This window comes from Seriola lalandi, unplaced genomic scaffold, assembly GCF_002814215.2.
Source record: "Seriola lalandi dorsalis isolate HSWRI2012SDOR001 ecotype SW California unplaced genomic scaffold, Sedor1 jcf7180002053538, whole genome shotgun sequence".
Classification (NCBI taxonomy): Eukaryota; Metazoa; Chordata; class Actinopteri; order Carangiformes; family Carangidae; genus Seriola; species Seriola lalandi.
Window position 1 is genome coordinate 779480 of NW_019524091.1, and position 20818 is coordinate 800297.

Sequence of the window (20818 nt, forward strand, 5' to 3'; positions counted from 1 at the left end):
GGGGTTTGTGAGAGTGTGTGAGAGTGAGAGAGAGACAGACGGTGATGCCCAGTTGAACACCACCAGGTAGCACATAAACCAGTTTCCTGACAATGAGTCACCAGCCTTTGTATTGTATTTGTCTTTGGACTGAAGTGTGTGTGTGTGTGTGTGTGTGTGTGTGTGTGTGTGTGTGTTGTGTGTGTGTGTGGATGTGGATGTGTTTATGTCTATGTCTGTGTCTGTATCTGTGCTTATATCTACGTCTACGTGTTTGTTACTGTGTGTCAACACAACCTTGCTGGGGTCCAAGCTGTCTTTCTTTCTCATGTATCTCTGGGTTGCTCCTGTTCCTGCAGGTCGTCTCCCGCTGCACTTGCTTTTTGTTTCCCTCATAAAATTCCCAAAACTTCAGAGACCATTAAATTAATTAGAAATATCAACCACAGGACAAATCAGTCTCCGTTTATTTGACAAATTATGCAAAGTTGCCAAATAATTCCCCATAACATTTTGATGCAGCCTGCAAATCCAAGTTTCACACCAACTCATTTCACAGAAAACCTGTTCTCCTGTCATGTTCTCGCTGTCACCTGTCCATTTTTGTCACCTGCTTTGACAATTCTTTAGTATTTGTTGTCTTCTAGGGACTAATATTTCATATTGAAGATACTCAATACTTATCATTAAGTATTTTGACATTGTGGTATTTCTACTAAGTAAAGAATCTGAATACATTTTTTCACCACAGCACCTGTCAGGCGTCAGGGCTGTAAAAGTAAAGTGTAAACCCTAATTTCACCTATTGTTTATGGATTGATAAATGCATCCTTCAGTATATTGTATTTCAGTGTCAAAAACCTACAGTGTCACAATATACATGGTCTTTTTTATATATCAGTGTTTGTAGTTTAACAGAGTAACAAAACTGGTCTAAAACTAAGATATATTTCATACTTGTACAGTTACTAAGTGAACAGTACTATTTATATAAAAAAAAATCAACCATTTTTGTTTTTCAGATCACAACTGAAACTATCTCCCAGTTTTACAGCTGTGCTCACTAACATTCCTGATGTAAGCAGCCTTTAGCACCATTAGATAAAGATTAGATCATTTAAGTGTAGATGTGTGTGTTGTCCCTGTATTAAAGCATCTGTCAGTCATTTTGGGAAATAGGTTAGTTAGGTTCCAGTTTTGCGCTTTGACCTTTACATTTGGATTCTGCTTTTATAAAAAGCATTTTCCAGAATGTGGTTACTGATATTCTGAAACCCATTAATTTCCTTGGCTGTGAAGTCCTGTGTAAGATTTTACTCCTATCTTGTTTCAAACCAGCGATTCACCAAATCAGGTTGCACTTTCAAAACTTGCAGAATGTGTCAGTTGGTAAGAACTAAATCGGTTGCTAGGAAACATCATGGAATCAACTATGTAAACAGGAAGTCACTGCATTAACACGAGCTGTAACTTAACTTCAAAAAATAACATTTAGAGGCTGACGATAACTTGCCCGACGGTCCTTTGCAGATGTAGGTACTTTATTTTATTTCATCATGTATATGTGGAAAATGTTTATGTTTCAGAAGCAGTAGTTTAGAGTGAGATGGAAATGTCTGATCATGCATTTTTTTTTGTTTGTGTATGGATGAAAAACAGGGTTACAACATGTTAACAGAAGAGCTTTAGGGTTGCTGGTAGGAGTGGTTTTTCCACCTGCATCCAGCCTTTAACATTAGATAAACATTTCCCAAATCCAGTTTGACATTTAACACTTTTCCTCAAAATGCTGAGCTATTCCTTTAACTGTCAAGACAAATTAAGGCAACAACTACCCAGATATTGAAAGGATATTGATACGGATATCAAAATTAATAAAAAATGAAGCCTCACTTCAGAGCCGACTGATCGCTACACACTTTATATTTGATGTAGTACATCCTAGATAATGTCATATTTCCTCACCATTTTAATTTATTGTTTGATTCATATGCATTTGCTAGCTTAAGGATTGGGGCGTAAATGCCATTTCACACATTTTCTTTTTGTCAACGCACTGTTTCCATCTCTGCCAAGTGTAAAAACTTCTGTCTTTTATGTTCTTCTTTTTTTTTTAAACTTCCGTTTCCACTCGTCTTTTTAATGCCCATATTAAAAATGTGCAACGAGCAGGTGGATGGAAAGGCACTTACCGGCATCTTCTGAAGGGTTTTGGGCTTATGGGAAATGTTTGTTTTTTTTTGTAAAAAGCAGCTAAAACAGAAATACTAAATGACCAATTATGTCACATGAAAAAAATAAAACGATTCTATCCCCATCCAAACAAATTAAATAAATTGCACAACATACTGTTTGGCAAGTTTATGTTTCCGAGGCTGGATCTCTACTAATTTGCTTTAAAGGTCAATGGGATTTTGAATGAGGTTTTGAAGTTCTGGTTTCTTTCTGGCTCTCTATTAAGCTTCCACTTGCTACCTTGTAACTTGAATCACTGGCCCACATAAGCACTAGAAGTATCAGACCTATGTGTGTTTGTGGGTATGTCAATGTGCTGGTGTGTTTCGTTTGTGTCTCTAACTCCCGCTCTCGTTTCTCCCTCAGGTTTTGGATGGCCTACTAGCTCAGTATGGTACTGTAGAAAACGTGGAACAAGGTACAGAACTCTTCTCCTCCCTGTTTGTTGCTCATCTCATCATCATCATCATCATCTGGCTCCAACTGTTCAATGCACACGTGTCTATCTAGCAACACACATGCACGCGCGCAGACCTCCCAGTGAGTCAAGTCTCCCTGTGTGACTTGACTTCCTCGTTACCATCATCCCACACACCCATTATCTAAACATAACCCATCTCTCCTTATAAATCTGCTTTTATCATCTTGTCTGTCTGTGTGTGTGCATGTGTGTCTTATAAGTCTGACCCAGGGCGAGGAGCATTTGAATTACACGCAGCCTCTATAATAAGCACTGTGTATCGCCACGGGTCCCCTTGGCCTCAGTGTATGGATTGAAGTGGGCAGACATGGCAGACATCCATTAGTAATGTGTCTGTCTGTCTGTCTGTCTGTGTGTGTGTGTGTGTGTGTGTGTGTGTGTGTGTGTGTCTGTGTGTGTGTATGTGTGTGTGTATGTGTGTGTGTGTGTGTGTATTTATGTGTGTGTGTGTTTCTGCCTCTGTGTTTGTGTGTGTGTATGTTTTGGGGAGGTGCATCGTGGTAATGGGTGAGGACACTGTAGGCGCCTGTGGTAAAGCTTTTGCACTGTCTGAAGGAGCGTGTGTGTGCGTGTGTGTGTGTGTGTGTGTGTGTGTGTGTGTGTGTGTGTAGAGTAGTCAGCACTAGAGCTATCCCTAAGAACTTTTGGCTGTTTACACACACATGCACGAGTAGTAGACGCGCATGGGGAGAAACAAACACACACATACACAAATACTCACACACACGCACACAGTTTCTCTCTGTGCGTCAAACCAGCCAAGACCAACTACCACCCAGTGTAATCATGACAGGTGCTAAAAGGAAAACCCAGCAGAGAAATGACTCTACTCAAGAGTGTCCCAGATGCTGCCGTTAAACAGGATACTTCGTGTGTACCGTCCCAGAATCCGGCACAGCGTTACCTCTTCTTCTTCCCTCTTCATCCCTCAGCGCGGCTATCCAAACATCAGAGCTGCACAAGTTGCACTGTCCGATCAAAACTTCCAGAGACCCATCTTCGCTTGTGTATCTGTCCCCCCATCTTAGCTGCCTTCTCAACTTCCTGTGCGCCCACCTCCTTTCTTGTCACTTTTCTCTGCCTGCGTCCGTGCGTCCGCTCTAGTTACCCGTGTGAGGTTTAGTTGGAGGAGTCCCATGTTCTTGTGTGGCATGGTGAAGGCTGCCGGTGGCGGGGCAGGGCACGGCGGGGCGGGGCAGAGCTGGCTGCGAGCGCCGGGGGCTGGGCACCATGCCAGGCTCTGCCCACTCACCCTCTCTAGGCCAGCTGGGTGCTCTCACTAGTTTTAACCCTTCCAAACCTGCTGTCCGCTGCACACCAGCAGGTTCGGAAGTTTTTATTTTCCCTCACAGAAAGACATGCTCTGATGCCTTCTAGGAAAAAAAAAAAAAAAAAACTCCCAACACTTTCCCCTCTTTATATGACACTGACAATGTACCTTGTCCTTGTGGGTAACTTGCCAAACATTGGCAGTGGAGTTTATCAGCACATTCTTTAAGCTGTCTAAAGCATCTAGAGAAAATGTTATTTCTTCTGCAGCCTTAACTATCACACAGCAGTGGCTTCTGTGTAGACGTTTTGACATTTAGCAGTTTCACAAACAGAGTTTCATCGCTGACAAAGCAGAGATGCTATTATCTGCTCTGACAGAGGCTTTGGTAGGTCAGAGGGTATATCATCAATGAGACACGCTGTGTTTCTTTTTCATCCTAATATCGCTATCACTGTTGCTCTCTCGCCCTACACTCACCGATTGCTACATTTTCCACAAAATAGACAAAGATTATTCTGTGAAATGAAGCAAAGCGCAAGCTGAAGCAGAATTACATAAAACAGGTTAAGAAAATATATAAATAAACGAATAAATGACAACAAAATACAGAATTAGGAGGACACTCAGAGAGCACAGACCTCCGCCAAGGCCAGCGTCGGACAGCATGCACCAGACATCAGAAAAAGTGAGAAAGTCATATTAAATGATCTGGATCTGGACACTTAATGGGCTCTTCCCTGGCCCGTGCTCCATCCCTCCACCCAGTTCAGTTTGAATTGGTTCTGTACTTTTTGTGTAATCCTGCCGACAAACAAATGAGACTTGAGTGAAATCATAACCTCCTTAGCGGGAGGGGACAGTATCTGAAATCCATCTTATAAGACAGACAGGTGATACAATTTTTCCTCCTTCTCGCTTGACAACAGTAGAGAATAAAAGTATGTGCAGCTCAGTCTCAGCACTCAGTCCAGTACTAAGCATTTTGTATGTAATTTATCCGTCCGTCTATTTCTTTTTTATCACTTTCTTTAACATCATGAGATTTGACACTTGACACTGTATGAATCAGACATATTCAAATCTTTGGGATCTATATCTTTGTACAATTTGGTGCAGATTCAGATAATAATCTGAACCTGAAGGACACGTGTCGGATTGTTTGGCTTTGGCGGAGGTACGCCCTCTATTGAGTGCCATTCTATAGCACATACCTCCGCCAAGGCCAAACAAGCCCATCAAATTGTAAATGTGTAATTGTAAATCTCATAAATCTGAACACCATGAATATGTCTGAATTTTTACATCAAAGTCCTTACACTATTTCCTAAGAAATTGATGAAAATATTGAAGCTCACAATGTTAAGGAATGTGATTAATAGAATTCCCGGATTTGCCCTTTTGACCGGATTCACACCAAAATTGAACGGGATCTTCCCTGGCCCATTCCCCACATCTCCACCCAGTTTGGTGCAAATTGGTTCAGAAAGTTTTGTGTAATCCTGCTGGCAAAACAAACAAATAGACACAAAGGAAAAGTGTCCACATCACAGATACCCAGATATTCACTTTAAAAGTAACAATTCTCACAATGGAGCAGCTAAAACTAGGAAATGTTTTGCCCCGAAAAATGACAAAGATTATCAACCCATTATCAAAATAGTCGCCACACTTGAATCAAAGTCACCTTCCAGTCCGATGTTTTTGAAGTATGTGTGACTGAGCAGTCCAGGAACACAAATCTTCCCAAGGTGTGTCTCTGTTGAACATTTCATTTCAATCACAGATTGCTCGCTTTGTTTCGGCTGTCATGTGAAACTTAAATCCGTTATTGTGCAAGAGGCAGAGAGTCTGTTGTGTTAAGCAGCTCCTGTCTGTAGAGGCAGCAGCGGGGTCTGGAGGGCAGCCAGCGTGGTGATGGCTGTAATGGATTCACACAGACAAGTGGCTCTCAGGGTCACCGCGGGAACCTGGACGCGTGTCTGACTCACCTATACGGCAACAACAAAGACCTGTTACGTACATGTGTAAATGTGGCCCCCTGTCTCACGTTTTTGCCCCCCCCCTTCTCTCTCTGTCTTGTTTCACAGTGAACACTGACACAGAAACAGCAGTGGTGAATGTTACGTACGCAACCAAGGAGGAAGCTAAAGTGTAAGCAGCAAAAAAATAATGACTCTGATGCAGCCAGGTTGTAAGAGCAAAACTGGAGATATACTTGCTTCTTTTTTGTGTGTGTACGCACAGACAAGCAGCTGCAACACGAGCAGCATTGTTCACATAGCTGTCTGTGTAAGATGATGGCAGAAAAAAAAGCAGCAGTGGCAACAACGTTATTTACAGTATATCCACACAAAGCTGGCTGAATTTAAAAATCCATCCTTTTTTTTTCCATTTCAGCGTGTCTGTCCACACTTGGCTTTTTTTTCTCATTCAGACCTTTTAAAAATGGTCTCAAATGAGTCTTTTAAAGGGAAAACTGAGCATTTGGAAATTGATGACATTAATCTGCCCAGTCCTTGTGGGCAGGTGTGCAGCAGCTGTAGTTAAGAGGACAGCCTCTGACTTTCTCTGTGATCTCTCATTGTAAATGTCAATACTTCTGTTCACATAGCACAGTGGTTCAATTAAAATGTGTAAATGGGAAAAGCTAAATTGTTTTTTGAATGTTTGTGTTTCCACTCTGTACCAGATGTTTGGTGCGATGTGCAGTTTCGATGTTTGCAGACAGAAAAGAGGATGGCAAAAAAAAAAAAAAAAAGGAGATTTAGCATTCCAGTGCGGACAGACGTTTTTTTTTTTTAAAGTTAGCAGGCTTAGTGTGGACATTGTTTTAGTTTCTCTTTAAAAATTGTTGCTTGTTGCCTTAATTTCATATCCTTAAACATATCATTTGCTTAAATGCCTCCAACAGCAGTTTAGTGTTAATTTCTTAGGATGCACACAAACAATTCTCAGAAGGAAGGCAAGATACATGAGGTAGCATCATGTGCACACAAACACAGTTAAGAGCAAGTGTATCAGAGTCTTAAAGAGTCAGCTAATCAGTTTCTTGAAGAAGCTTCAAATTATAGCATTTTGCAAATTCTCACTCAAGAACTTGCACAAACCCTCCGTACTGATATGCCATTGCTTCCTTGTCCTCCCCTCTGCCCCTATCTTCTCCAGAGCCATTGAGAAGTTGACAGGACACCAGTTCGACGACTGCTCCTTTAAGGTGTCATATATAATGGACATGGATGCTGCTCCACCCGTCCAGGCTGCCCGCACACGACGCGGGGGCCGATCGTCCCGGGACCAGGGCGCCTCTCAGCCCGGGCCCTCGGGAGGCTTCGGCGCTCCACGCCCTAGACAGCACGACTTCCCCCTACGCATGCTCGTGCCTACTCAGTTTGTGGGAGCCATCATTGGCAAGGAGGGTCTCACCATCAAGAATGTCACCAAACAGACACAGTCCAAGTAAGATAACCTGATGAAGATGATGACCCTTGTATACAATAAATGTTTTACGTCATCAGATACGTCTATCTATCTATCTATAGATCAATCATAATGAAAAGAAGATGGAAAAAAAGATGGGCCCTCTTCAAATTAAGCAAAGCTATAGTAATAATTATCCTACAAATGTCAATGAAACATCAGACGGATAATTTTTGAGAAGATGATTTAAGTAGTATATATGAAATGATAACATAAACATGAAATTAAATATTAAAGCTTTTCATTTATTAAATACAATTATTTACTTGTTTTTATTTTTTATTTGATTTTCTCTCTCTCTCTCTCTCTGCCTCCTCCTCCCTCAGGGTGGACATCCATCGGAAGGAAAATGCAGGTGCAGCAGAAAAGCCCATCACCATCCACTCAACACCCGAGGGCTGCTCCTCCGCCTGTCGTATGATCCTGGACATCATGCAGAAGGAGGCCAACGAGACCAAGACGTGAGTCCACACCTGAACATACACAAACAATCGCAAACGCACATAAACGCACTCAAATGTGCATGTATACGATCCCACAGGGAGATTAGCCATAATGTCTGCAGGACTGTAATCTTATCCTTTAACCTGCCTGCACACCTTTTAATCTCACTGTGCATTCTCCCGCTTGCACCATTAACACAGTAAACACAGTGCACACGACACACTCCCATAGTCTAACACGTGATCGCAGATTAGCATTTAGGAAACGAGGCCAACGTGTCTAATTAGGTTTAATACTTTTAACAAGACACTGCGCCTTTTAAACTCCTGAAACTTCTGCTCGATCTGAGGATCAACACTCACCTTTAACACATCATACCAGTGTTTGTCTTTTTATTTCTTTTATCAAGTGTTGAAAGACCCGGAAGAAAAACTGTTGCATTTGATCATAAAAATGTTTCCACAGCCGTTCTTTTCCTTTTCATTTGCATAAGATGTTTTGTCAGAGGTTATTTATTTTGTTGTTACATAACACACATAATGCCACACTTTGCTTGCTGTCCACCTCCTGACATCCAGAGCAATATAGAGCTTAAAACTTTGATGCCACATCTTCTCTTGTTTGCTAGGATGACATTCAAGCAGGGTATCACACTGTTAAAGGAGTATTTCGACATTTTGGAATTTGTGCTTAACAACTGGAAAAATGGGGCAAATAGTAAATGTTTAAAAAAAAACAATCTGATTACAACATGCCGAGACGTGTAGTAAGTGGGCAGTCACTCTAAATGTCACCAATATTTTCCTTTAAATTAAAAAACAAAAAAAAGCAAAAAAAACAAAATTGCTCTCAGCGCTTTTGTTCCTGTTGAGTTTAAATGTAATTGTTGTAAATTTCTTTTGTCAAACGTGTCCACCAAATGTATGTGATACTGTATAATCTAACAACAAGAAATCAGTCAGCTCAGTCTGTGCAATCATTAATCCTACTTTCAAAAGTCACAATAGCTTCCACACCTCTGGTGTGTACCGACCAAACAACTGAACTGTTGACCCTGCCTGAGTGTCACACCTGCAGAAATGACGACCGCCACGCTGTAATTTCACAGAGTCTAAGGAGGCTGAGCGCCCAGCTTGACTCGACCCACTAAACTCACAGGCAACGTCACCCCCCCCCCTTGCCCCACAGCTCACCCCAAACTAATTTCACCCTGCAGCACAGAGCTACACATCCAGATTATGTCATGCCCTGACCTGCCGCCCCCTCCCCTACACACACACACACACACACACACACACAAACACACCCACACCACCTCCACCATAACTATCAAGTCTGTGACCCAGCCCAAAAGAAACCCCCAGCATCTGGTTTTCCCCTCCACCACACCCTGCCACAAACACTCACACCCCACAATTGTCCTGCAGAACAGAAATATAGATTACACAGAAATTATACGCCTCCTATTTTACTAACCTATTACCATCCCATCTACACGTTCATACAGACACCCGGGGCTTGATTTTTTATTTTTTTTATTTTTTTTATTTTTTATAAACAGTTACACTTTATGTCATGGGTCTGTTATTTTCCAATAATTTCATAAAAATCTAAAAAAAACTAATTTGGCAAAACATTTTAGGGAAAATAGCGACAAAGACTGAATAAATGAATAAAACTTTTATTTTTGAGTCATGCACGCAACAATCCCCAGTCAGCTGAACAACTTTCAAAACAAAATCTTCACACCTATATAGTCTGCAACAAATTCCATGTACCATGGGAAAAATAACTGAAAAATCTGAGTAAATATTAATTGGATAGTAACACAATATATTTTCAATGAATTTGAGGCAAAGCTGGAGACTTAAACATCAAAATCAAACAACCTTTCCATTTTTGCCCATCTCTGCACCAGAATTCATCAGCGTTTTTGTGAAGCCATTTCATGGAAAATTAACTCACCTAAATCATCATAATTTGTACAGTACAGCACTTCACACAAATTACACCGCTTTCACAATCTGCTTTCCTCCTCAATATTTTTAAACATGCCAACTTCAACGGCCAGAGAGAAATAACAGTTCTCAACTAAAGGTCTTTGGCTTCCACATAAATGAGATTCAATCTTTGTTCCTGCAAACCTTATTCTGTATATATGTTAGATGTAATGCTAATTTAGCAATAAAAATTCATTAGAGTTCCAGGAAACATTTACATAAAGTACTAGAAAATTATGAGGGATTAAACTTTTTATTGTAAGGATGAAAAATGTGTAATAAAAAAAAAAATTTTAATTAGAAAAACAAAGTAATGCAAAAATCTGAGTTTCACTGTTGTCACTTGCTTTTAGGAACATTGACACAGAGCTGTGCTTGTTGCAACAGCACCTTGTGTACTGCAAAGGGCTGTGATCAGGGGCAGAAAATCAGCATCGAAACAGCTTCTTGTAAAAATCTTTCTCTGAAATGTCTAAAAAAAAAAAAAGAAAAGAAAAAAGCATGAACTTTATGTTGTGGTTGGGCTCGTGTCTTAACATGGTTGCCCTGTGCTTACAGCAGCACTTCCAGCTGGGCAGCTATCCACATTCCTGTTCATCCCCACCACAGCATCACATTCCTCACACCACATCAGTGACACTCAGCAGAACTTAGCCTCTATCATCTCGCCTAACCTGTGCGTGTGTGTGTGTGTGTGTGTGTGTATGTGTATGTGTGTGCGTGCGTGCGTGTGTGTTTGTGTGTCCCTACGTGTGTGTGTGTGTGTGTGTGTGTGTGTGTGTGTGTGTGTGTGTGTGTGTGTGTGTAGGACGGAGGACATCCCTCTGAAAATCCTCGCCCACAACAGCCTGGTTGGTCGGCTGATTGGGAAGGAGGGCCGCAACCTGAAGAAAATCGAAGAGGAGACAGGGACCAAGATAACCATCTCCTCGTAAGTCGCCCAGCCAAACTTCCCGCCTCCATCTTTCACACGCGAGCCCACAGTGAGTGCTCCGCGGCTACACTGCCAGCACCTTCAGAGAAACCAAACACACACACACACACACTGGAGTGTTTGAACATTTTGGTGTGAGCGCTTGTGGAATAGCGGCAGTGACACTCCAAGTGACTCCAACCAGTGCACAAATAACATGCAGTGATTTCAACTCCTTGGTGCCACGCCTCCGTCCCTCCCCGCTCATTAGCTTTTTAGCATGTGGTTTCACTTAACTGAGTTGTTACAGCACAAATGTGAAGAGTTGATTACGGCTCCCTTCAATCCAGAACATGATATTAGAGAGGTGGCGATTACACCTCATTTAACGGACTGTGCTCATCAACCTTCATGTTCATTTATGGCTAATGAATTGCTGTGTCTCCATGAGCTCTGAGGATGTAATGAGCCTTGAGAAGGGAGACAGAGAGGAGGAGAGGGTCCTTTTGAGAAGAGGCAAACATTACATTCAGTATTGATGGTTCTGTGAAATCCTTTCAGGTTGTCCTCCACGTCTTCAAACACAGAGGGCAGAATAGATTGGGATTGCTTCAAAGGCCCAAAGCTGTTATCATTTGTGTATTGTCCAAGATAAGTGCTTTGTGGAGCGATCGCTTATTTGATTCATTTAACAGACTTTTCTTTGTTTCAGAGCTGTTAAAAAAGTTTCAGTTTCGCTATAACTACTCTGCTATTTTCTCAGTAACACTGTGGTTAAGCTTTGGTTACCAGATCTAAGTGAGCATTGTCGTTGTTGAGCTCCGAAATCTGTGCTTTGCAAAAAAAAAAACTGTTAGAACAACTTTTGGGGAAAAAGATTTTGAGCTTGGCTTGATTTCGCTGTTGCACAAAATTATAATTTCAAGCCAAATGTCTTCCTGCGGTGTTTTTTCACTCTTGATATTCTTGTTCTTCTTTTCTCTTTAAATAATAATAACAAGAACGGATGAATCCATTTAAACTCTCACTGTTCTGATATTCACGTCCTGAAAATTGTTGCTTAAAGGGGCACTCCAGTTCTACAAATACTCTTCATGAGGAGCACTCAGCCTGTGAAGAGAGCTGTGTGACGTCTGTTGTGTCTCTGTTGCAGCTTTGAAAAGAAAATGACCCTGAACATGTCATCAGGGTTATCTTAGTTTGGGCTCGGAGACTATAGATTTATAAATCAAATAAGTTACAAACTAGGGATGTGAAATTGTAAGTTTAGTAATTTCTGACTTTATGGGGAAGTGCTCGAAAACCGACCAAATATGGGTGTGTTACCTCGGCGACAGTCTGTTGTTCAATGTAATTAAACCCACTTTTAGTCACTGTACTGTAATGCGCTTCACCGGCTCTGCAGTCATGTAGTCATCTTGAGTTGTCCGACGGTAAAACTCAAAGGTCATTAACATGTTTATCCCTTACAACTCTACCATCTGACTCATATAACGTTAATGCACCGAGTTGCATGATGGGAAGTGTAGTATCCAATGTTTTCGGAGTTTGACCCAAACCAGGGAACTTAAATCTAAGTTTCTGCTGCTTCAGTTTTGACCATTCTTTTCCTGCGTCCCGTGAGTCCTCCAACTACTAAATTTCTTGCTTGCTAAGCAAGAAATTTTGATGCCAGTTTTGATGTTGATGATGCAGCCTTCAGTTAACGCTTACGTTAGATAAAAACAGAGACAGGAAATCCAATTAAAAGCAGCTCAGTCACCTCCACCTTCTGAGAAAACATGTGAGCAGAATATGAGTGTGCCTGTTCTCTTTATTTTTATTTGCATATTCATGTGCTCATTTTTGTGTGTGCGTGTGATCTCCCTCGCAGGTTACAAGACTTAACCATTTACAACCCTGAAAGGACCATCACGGTGAAAGGCATCTTGGATGCGTGTTGTAAAGCTGAGGTAGAGATCATGAAGAAACTGAGGGAAGCCTACGAGAATGACATTGCTGCTATAAACGTGAGTTATTTCCAGTGTGTATGTGTGTGTGTTTGTGTGTGTGTATGTTTGTGTCTTTTGTCTGTCTCATTTCTTATCCCAGGTTGACTCACACAGACTGACAGGTGAACAACAGAGAGGAGTGGTCATATACAAAAGATAATATCACCTCCCCATTCAGTACATGTTACCACCAGGATTAGCAATACCCGTTGTTGTGCGCTTGGTAAACGGATGACAGTAAACGATCGCTGAATAGCTCATCGGTGACTCGAGTGTTTGAGCACAGCATGTCTGTGGACGTGTGTGTGTGTGTGCGTGTGCGTGTGTGTGCGTGTGCATGTGTATGTGGAGCCTCTGACTCATGCTCTCTTCCCCGCTGCGTGTGTCTGTGTTCCTGCTGTAACACACTGCGTTTCCCAGCATCCATCTGATATCTGTAGGCTGCTCTCTCGCCCAGCTCCTCTTTCACGCCGCCCTGATGACATCACTGGTGCTGCAGCCAGAGAGGTCAACCACAGAGGAAGAGAGATAGCGATGCTATCACACAGTGAACGCACAGCACAGAGATGAATGTGGACAGTGTGATTGTGTTAAGGGTGATGTTGCTGAACTTGTGGAGAGACTCAGACTTAGCATCAAAGTGTCTGTTTTTTGCTGCTAGTTTTCTCCTTCATTTTCACTGTCCAAATATTGGCTCGGGAATAATCATCAAGAAGTAACACGCAGCATGCGGTTGAATTGTTCTGGCTGGCGTGAGCACTTTTTGGCACCTGCCAGGCTGAGCGTCTACAGTAAGCGGTGAGGGCCATCTAGCGTGATTCTGCGGATATTACACAAAGCTCTCTGGGAACAAGGAAGTGAAAGGAGACCGCGTGTCTTGTCACGGGCATGAAACCAGAATAGCTGACTTGACTTTGAGGGAAGAATATTTTTGTTAAGCAACAGCATACTGTCCTGTGAAAACCACGTATCTCAGAGCATCAACTTTTCATGAGCTAAAAAACCCCCCCCCAAAAAAAACAGCCTGGTTTATTTATCATAAGAAGTTGGAGAATTTGTTCAACCCATAAAGAAGCACATTTATCTGAAACTTTTAAATTCACTAAATTTTGTGACACAAATAAAAGTAACAGTTTTATGTGGTGGAGTAAGTGGTAGTAAAGGAACAGGTCACACAACAAAGAATGAAACCGCAATTTTCATTGTGAGTCAAACTGCAGATTAGTTTCCCAATAATTGGACAATAACTTACCAAATGATATAGCGAGAAATGCATGTTACAATTTTCCAAACACAAATATATTCTGATTACTTGTGTTATCCAAACAATAGTCCAAAGCCTAAACAATTTTGGTAATTATTGTTTTGTTTTTTAAAAATTAAAAAACAGGTTTAAAGAAAATACTTACAGTGAAGGAGTCATTTATGTTTTCTCCTCATTTTCTCTCCCCTTCTCATTAGCTGCTGATTTTCCGTGTTGTGTTTTTTACTTTAATCTATAGTGGTCAGTGTCCTCTTGCTGCAGGAATCAGAACAACTTGCAAATGTCTGACGAGATAAAATCCATGTTAAAATCTGTTTAAACTGATCTGCTCCTTTATAAAAACTTGAAAAAAAAAACCCCAAAACCCCCCTCGCCAAAAAAAATCAGTGAGCTTTAATGAAATCCTAGTGTTTCGTCTTCTTTCTTGTAACTCATGGCTAAAATCTGCCTGTGCCTCCCTTCTTCTTCTTCTGCACAGCAACAGGCCAACCTGATCCCAGGATTGAACTTGAACGCTCTGGGCATCTTCTCCTCTGGTCTCCCAGTGCTGCCCCCTGCTGCTGGACCACGCGGTGCAGTGCCCCCTGTTGCACCAGCAGGATACAACCCATTCTTAGTGAGTATGCCCTTTTTTTTCTGCACTCAACCATAAAATGTTGAGGGTTTTTTTTTTTTTTTAAATGCCTCTTTTAGAGTGACTTTGCCAACATCGGTTTTTCTCGCCCAGCAAAATGATGCACAGCTCCTGTGGGGATTAGTTTTGACTTGTTATTGTAATTTGTTTCCAACAAATGGTAAACCAGGTTGCCCCTGAAGTGCTTTTTGAAAAAACAATACTTTGTTGACTCAGGTCTTCCTGCATGATGTTGTATGCAGTCTGAAACAGCCAGAATTCCCCCATCTTCTCCAGAGATGAGTCAGTTTGTCTGTAAAACAAAGTCTCCACTCATTGCCTGATGAGGGCGAGCCAAAGCAGTGTGAGACAGAGTGTGAGAATGTATTTGCGTGCTTCGTAGTCAAGAAAGTCAGTGTGTGATTCACTGTGAGTTTATGGCCTGAAATTCCCCCCTAGTGAGAGCCTGACTTGTGTACATGCATGTGTCTTTTAAAGTGTGCGTTTGTGAGTGTTTATGTGCCATCTGATCGGCCTGCTTGTCACTTCACTTTCAGAGTCACTCTTCACATCTCAGTGGCCTGTACGGGGTTCCTCCAGCAAGTGCCATCACCCACCAGCACTCAGTATGTTGCCTAAAATCTGCACTACAGTCAGTGTTGCCTTGGTGATCAAAGACTTTCCAGCTCATTTCTTGTCCTTTTGTGCTACTAGATAATTATTGTAATAGTTGGTGGCAATTTAAAACCACATTTGTTACACACCAGAAGCTTTGGAAAAGCCTCCCACTTAGGATGTAACTGTTTTCTTCCTCTTGCGTTGAGAAAAAAAATCCACCCACTTCCTTGAAACCTGCCACAGAATAGATAAATAAAGGAAGATATAGGACCAATCGAGACATACTGTAAATAACAGGCTGTTGCAACCTCTCAGTCAGCGTCTGTGTTGGACAGTGGGTCTGGCATTCCTGCATCCCATCGCCCAGTCACCAGAACACCACAAATATTTCTGGAAGGGGACTTTTCAGCCCAGAGTTGTGGCTCGTAAAAATTCACTTTATAAACCTCGAGTACATGAGTGTTACCATGCTAAGAAAAACAAAAACATAGGGCAACCATCTGCCCTAATAGGAAATATTCCATTCAGACTCGGCCAGAGCGGGATGTTTACCCAGAGAGAAAACCCTCACAGAGAGCTCAGTTTAGCTTTCGTTGCATGTGGTGTCATCGTTTTCGGCTGCTCTTCAAGTATCTGACAACTTAAATCAGAATTTCTGTAACTATTTAAAGTAGTTTCAAAGGTTTTTTCCTCTGCCGCCATCAGCAGGAAAGTTTAGTTAAAGTGTAGTAAAATATTTTTTTTCCTGTGTGGTCTTTTTTTTTTTTTTTTCAGCAACAGGCTCCAGAACAGGAGGTTGTCTACCTCTTTATTCCAACTCAGGCAGTCGGGGCCCTGATCGGCAAGAAGGGCCAGCACATCAAACAACTCGCCCACTTCGCTGGAGCTTCTATCAAGGTGGGTTTTTACCAGACTTCAATGAGAAGGGGGGGGGGGTGTGTGTGTGTGTGTGAACCATCTCTCATCAACATTTAGAGTTGAATCCTCAAACACAAGTTACACATGCCTCACATTTTTCAGAGCTTCACATCGGGCATGAAGGTCGTTAAGTTGGTGAGTGCTGGCTGAGTCAGCGGCACTTCATGGACCACAGCTGAGGATGTTAGTTATTTATGGTCAAAAACAAAGAAGAAAAAGGAGATGACTAGTTAAGTGAGCAATTCAGAAAGCCCCTGAAGCTCCGTCTGGAGAGGTGGGACAGCTGGTCAATGCATCCTTGTAACGCAATGACAGGCAATTCATGCTTTTCTCAGGATACTGCAGGTTTCTCAGATGATTCAGTGGTTTGCATTGAATTACCACAGAACAAGAGGACCAGCTTTTGGCCAGATTTTCTCCTTTTTTGTCTCCATAATTTGTCTCTCTGTGTGTATGTCAGATTGCCCCAGCTGAGAGCCCAGACGTTACTGAGAGGATGGTTATCATTACTGGAACTCCAGAGGCTCAGTTTAAGGTAAAAATAACCACTATGATTGTGTGCAGGAATATTCATATAAAAATGCGATTGATGCTGAAATTTTGGAGGAAATTGCTGCGCCTAAATTCATAAATATTTGTCAAAAATCATTCATTTGTCCTGTACAGTATTATAGTAAACAGCAGTGGATCACTGTGTGTCCCCATTTTCCCCAGTCTCTCCTTGCCTCATACCCTCCTCTGTATTCCAGGCCCAAGGTCGGATATTTGGGAAGCTGAAAGAGGAGAACTTCTTCTCAGCGAAGGAGGAGGTCAAACTGGAGACGCACATCAAGGTTCCCTCAACTGCAGCTGGCAGGGTCATTGGTAAAGGAGGCAAGACGGTGAGTTGTTGCTTGAATTGAACTAAATTATGGTCAAGATTGGAAAACAAACTGTTGCATATACTGACAATACTTAATCTGTGTCTAACCTAAGTCTTTTTTGGATACGTCCATTGTTTTATATTTATTCAAATTGTGCATTTTTACATTTGGGATCCCCGTAATTATCAGAAAACTTCCAGGAGACTGCAGTCTGAACTCTGCTTGGGAAAAACTCGAACATCTCTTTACTCAAAAGTAACTCACGCAGTTTTTAATTGAAATTAACCAGTATTTATATTTGCATAACAACAAACACAGTAAATAAATGAACAGCAAGTGTGCTCCTGACCAATGATTACTGCACATGATGTACCACCGTCTTTGCTCGGGTTCATCAGATACAGTTCACCATCATTTGATACCTTGTCTCCCAGTGTGTGATATCAGTGTGTTATGTAAGTGAGGCTGCAGGTGACATTCAGAGCAAGACGATGACCTCTTGACGTCTGTGTCTATTTTTCAGGTAAACGAGCTCCAGAACCTTACGAGTGCAGAGGTCATCGTACCGCGGGACCAAACTCCAGACGAGAATGACGAGGTCTTTGTGAAAATCAGTGGGCATTTCTTTGCCAGCCAGGTAAGAAAGAAAAAAAAATAATGACTGCATTTCTCGTTAATGCAGTGGCAACTGGGTGTGCAGGTGGTAGTGGTGGAGGATTTAATCCACAACAAACAAATGCACGACATGCATGTACTCATAAAACGTAGGGTAATGTCAGTATTGATAATGCTCAAGTAGAAGCCTTAATTTAGCAGCTGTGTGTTTAATAACCACAAAATATGCTGAAGCATGTTTCTTTTTGGAACTATCTCTATCCTCACCTGTTGTTCAGCTGTAGCATCATTTTTTCGTGTCAGTGCTCAACTCGGCAGCCAGGGCTAATTATTATTAGTAGTTATCAACTGCAGTTGAAGTGCAAAAATAAGCTGAAACTTACAAGAAAAGAACAAAATAAGTAAAGTAAGTCAAACTATAATATCTTAGATGCGATTGTGACAGAAAACAATGATAAAGGTGTAAAACACACACACACACACACAGTCCTTTCTATATATATACATATACATACCTATTATAGGGATATAAACAAACAATTTTTTTTGACAACCCCAACTCAAGAACATTAACTAACTTATTTAGGCGTTTACAACCGTATCACATGGTCTTAATCAGCAGATGGATTTTGCTCAGTTGTTATGGAGATGGATCTATGCGTGAAATCATAATAGCTCCTCAGCTTTCACATCTGTCTCCATAGCAACTGGGCACCCTCTATCTGTTGATGAAGACTGTGTTATGTGGTTGAAAGTTCCAGAAAATCTATTGTTGTATTGTCAGACGACTATTGATACCTGGCAATTATTTTGTTAGCATACATACATACAACTACAGATGCTATTAACCCATTAATCTTACACTTACCGAAGGTGCATTGTCTAAATACTAAAAAAGAATGAATTAGATTTAAATGTAAATTTTTTTTTTCACTTCTGACCAGCTTTTTAAAACTACTTTTACTCACACATACTGAGCATATAGTAATGCAATAATAACAAACAGACAGATACATAGAGTATCATAGTATAGTAAGGCATAATGTGCTGTTAATATAAACTTGACAGTTATCTATATATCAATTCTTACACTCTGAATTTCAGATACATTTACATATAGGGTTTAATTCAATCAGTCTTTTTCACTTTTCCCATTTTTTCACATTGTGGTGGTCCTTCCCTTTACTGTCCCTTTTTTTACATACGGACACCGTGTCTTGTATCGTCGCTCGGCTAACACCTCATCCTACATGTGATGTCTTTGCAACAGACTGCACAGAGGAAGATCCGGGAGATCATACAGCAGGTCAAACAGCAGGAACAGAAACACCAGCAGGGCGCCGCTGTGTCACCGCACCACTCCAAGTGACCAGCAGGGTGGCTTCAGTGGGCGCCAGCCAATGAATGTAGCCCTCCCAAACGGACAGAGACCTACCCAGACAAAGGCGAAGGCCAAGGGGGACATGCAGGGCAGACCAGCAGCACCGGGATCAAAACCAAAGAACTTTACTAGGGGGGAGACAAGTGAGAGCCAAAGGCTGAGGGCATTGTGTGCACTGCCAGCCCTGTGAGAGCAGATAGAGTGGGAGAAACCGTACTGATATAATACGACAAAAAAAAAGACCAAAAAAATCTATAGGAAAGATGGAAATGGCAGAGAATTGGGAACTGTTGTCTTCACAGTCAAAAAAAAAAGGTAAACAGGAAATAGTATGTCGCCCTGCATAACGTTATCTCTTTAGTTGGACTAACATAGGCCTAACAAATGGATAAAGCAACTGTATTAACATGAGCATATACAAGGCATTGTGATTGATATTTTGGGTTAGAATGAGAGCGAGTGACAATGGACCTTCTCTTACAAGAGTTTGAGATGAGATTAAATATCCTTAGCAGTATTAATACAGAGTAGAAAAGTATATTGATACACACTGAGAGTATGCACTGTTATTTTTCTACCAAAATGACAGTACGACTTGGTGTAGTTTTTAATATTTTGCTTGTTCCTGACATTGATCGGGCTGTGACAGCCACACAAAGCAGTTCCCCTTGTTTGTTCACACTTTAGGCCACTGAAATCAAAAAAGAAATCCCCTATAAGTAAATATGGTGAATGGTTCTGAGTCTTTGTAACAAGCCTGTGTGTGTGCCAACGCAAAAGATAACGTCCCTTTGAAATGTCTCTCACCATTCATATCTGATGCTACACTTATTTCTTTTCATTTCTTTTTTTTCTGCTAATTTCTGCTTCACTTTCTCATCACTCTCTCTCATCGGGCATCATGTTTTTTTTAATAGGGTAAAAATATTTGTTGTCAAGAAACACTTTTTTTCAGTAGCCTTTTGAAAACACTGCCACTTTCGCTCAACAGAGGTTAAAAGCCACCGAGGGATTTTTTTTTTTTTCTTTACCAGTAAACTGGTATCACTCTCCCATGCTGTACAGTAGTAGAATATATCTACATTCATGCTTGTTGTCCTCATATATTAAAAAAAATCAAAAGGATGTCTCTAAAGGCATTCTCCTCGACGATCAGAGCAAAAATTGACGTCTTAAAAAAAAAAGAAAAAAAAGGTGCACCTTTGCTTGTTAACAGGCAACCAGTTGTTTTTGAATGTGCACTGCCACACACTCGGCCTTATGAGGACGTCACAAGGGCCAGCACAAAATGTGAGCTGAGGGCCCAAAAAAAAGGGGTGGGGGGGGGGTTATAGGGAGGCACTGTATGACCTGTGGTACACACACAACCGCAAACGTGACCGCAGCGGCGTTTGGCTTTAACCCTCTCTTGTCAGGGAGCGTTCTAAAACGGCATGACAGCTGTGAATGTACAATATGCAGCCTTTTTAGAAAATATCGCCCCTGCCGTGTCCAGCAGGGCCAGGCCAGAGGCACAGACACGTTTGTCATTCTCACTCTCGCTCTTTTCTTTCATCTTCACTTTTTTGCTGTTTTATTTTGGCGAGCTGGCCGCCTGCTCTACGAGCACGCTGGACACGCGGGTCCTGGTGTCCCTTTGTGCTTTACTTTGGAGACCATGGAAGCTTGTTGCCTTATTTTGTCACCTTTCAGACATCACCCATCAGCTTCATCTTCCAGACGCAAGGTTATTGCCAATACGCACAGCTTCCTC

At 41.5% G+C, this 20818-nt stretch overlaps 1 protein-coding gene across 4 annotated transcripts in view; it reads left to right on the forward strand.

Annotated features, from left to right (window-relative positions):
- igf2bp2a (insulin-like growth factor 2 mRNA binding protein 2a) overlaps positions 1–19807 on the forward strand; it is a 46103-nt gene extending 26296 nt beyond the window's left edge. For 2 of the 4 annotated variants that reach the window (XM_023401183.2, XM_087172643.1), the window contains exons 4-16: positions 2581–2632; positions 6056–6119; positions 7134–7424; positions 7772–7906; positions 10698–10820; positions 12676–12811; positions 14536–14673; positions 15228–15296; positions 16063–16185; positions 16667–16741; positions 16956–17087; positions 17593–17706; positions 18955–19807. In XM_023401183.2, coding sequence (XP_023256951.1) covers positions 2581–2632; positions 6056–6119; positions 7134–7424; positions 7772–7906; positions 10698–10820; positions 12676–12811; positions 14536–14673; positions 15228–15296; positions 16063–16185; positions 16667–16741; positions 16956–17087; positions 17593–17706; positions 18955–19053 — 1551 coding nt within the window. In that variant the 3' untranslated portion in view covers positions 19054–19807. Of the gene's footprint in view, positions 1–2580; positions 2633–6055; positions 6120–7133; positions 7425–7771; positions 7907–10697; positions 10821–12675; positions 12812–14535; positions 14674–15227; positions 15297–16062; positions 16186–16666; positions 16742–16920; positions 17088–17592; positions 17707–18954 lie in introns of those variants that run through there. The other 2 variants (XM_087172642.1, XR_015436924.1) reach the window with 2 other exon arrangements.
- Positions 19808–20818: the final 1011 nt, after the last annotated feature.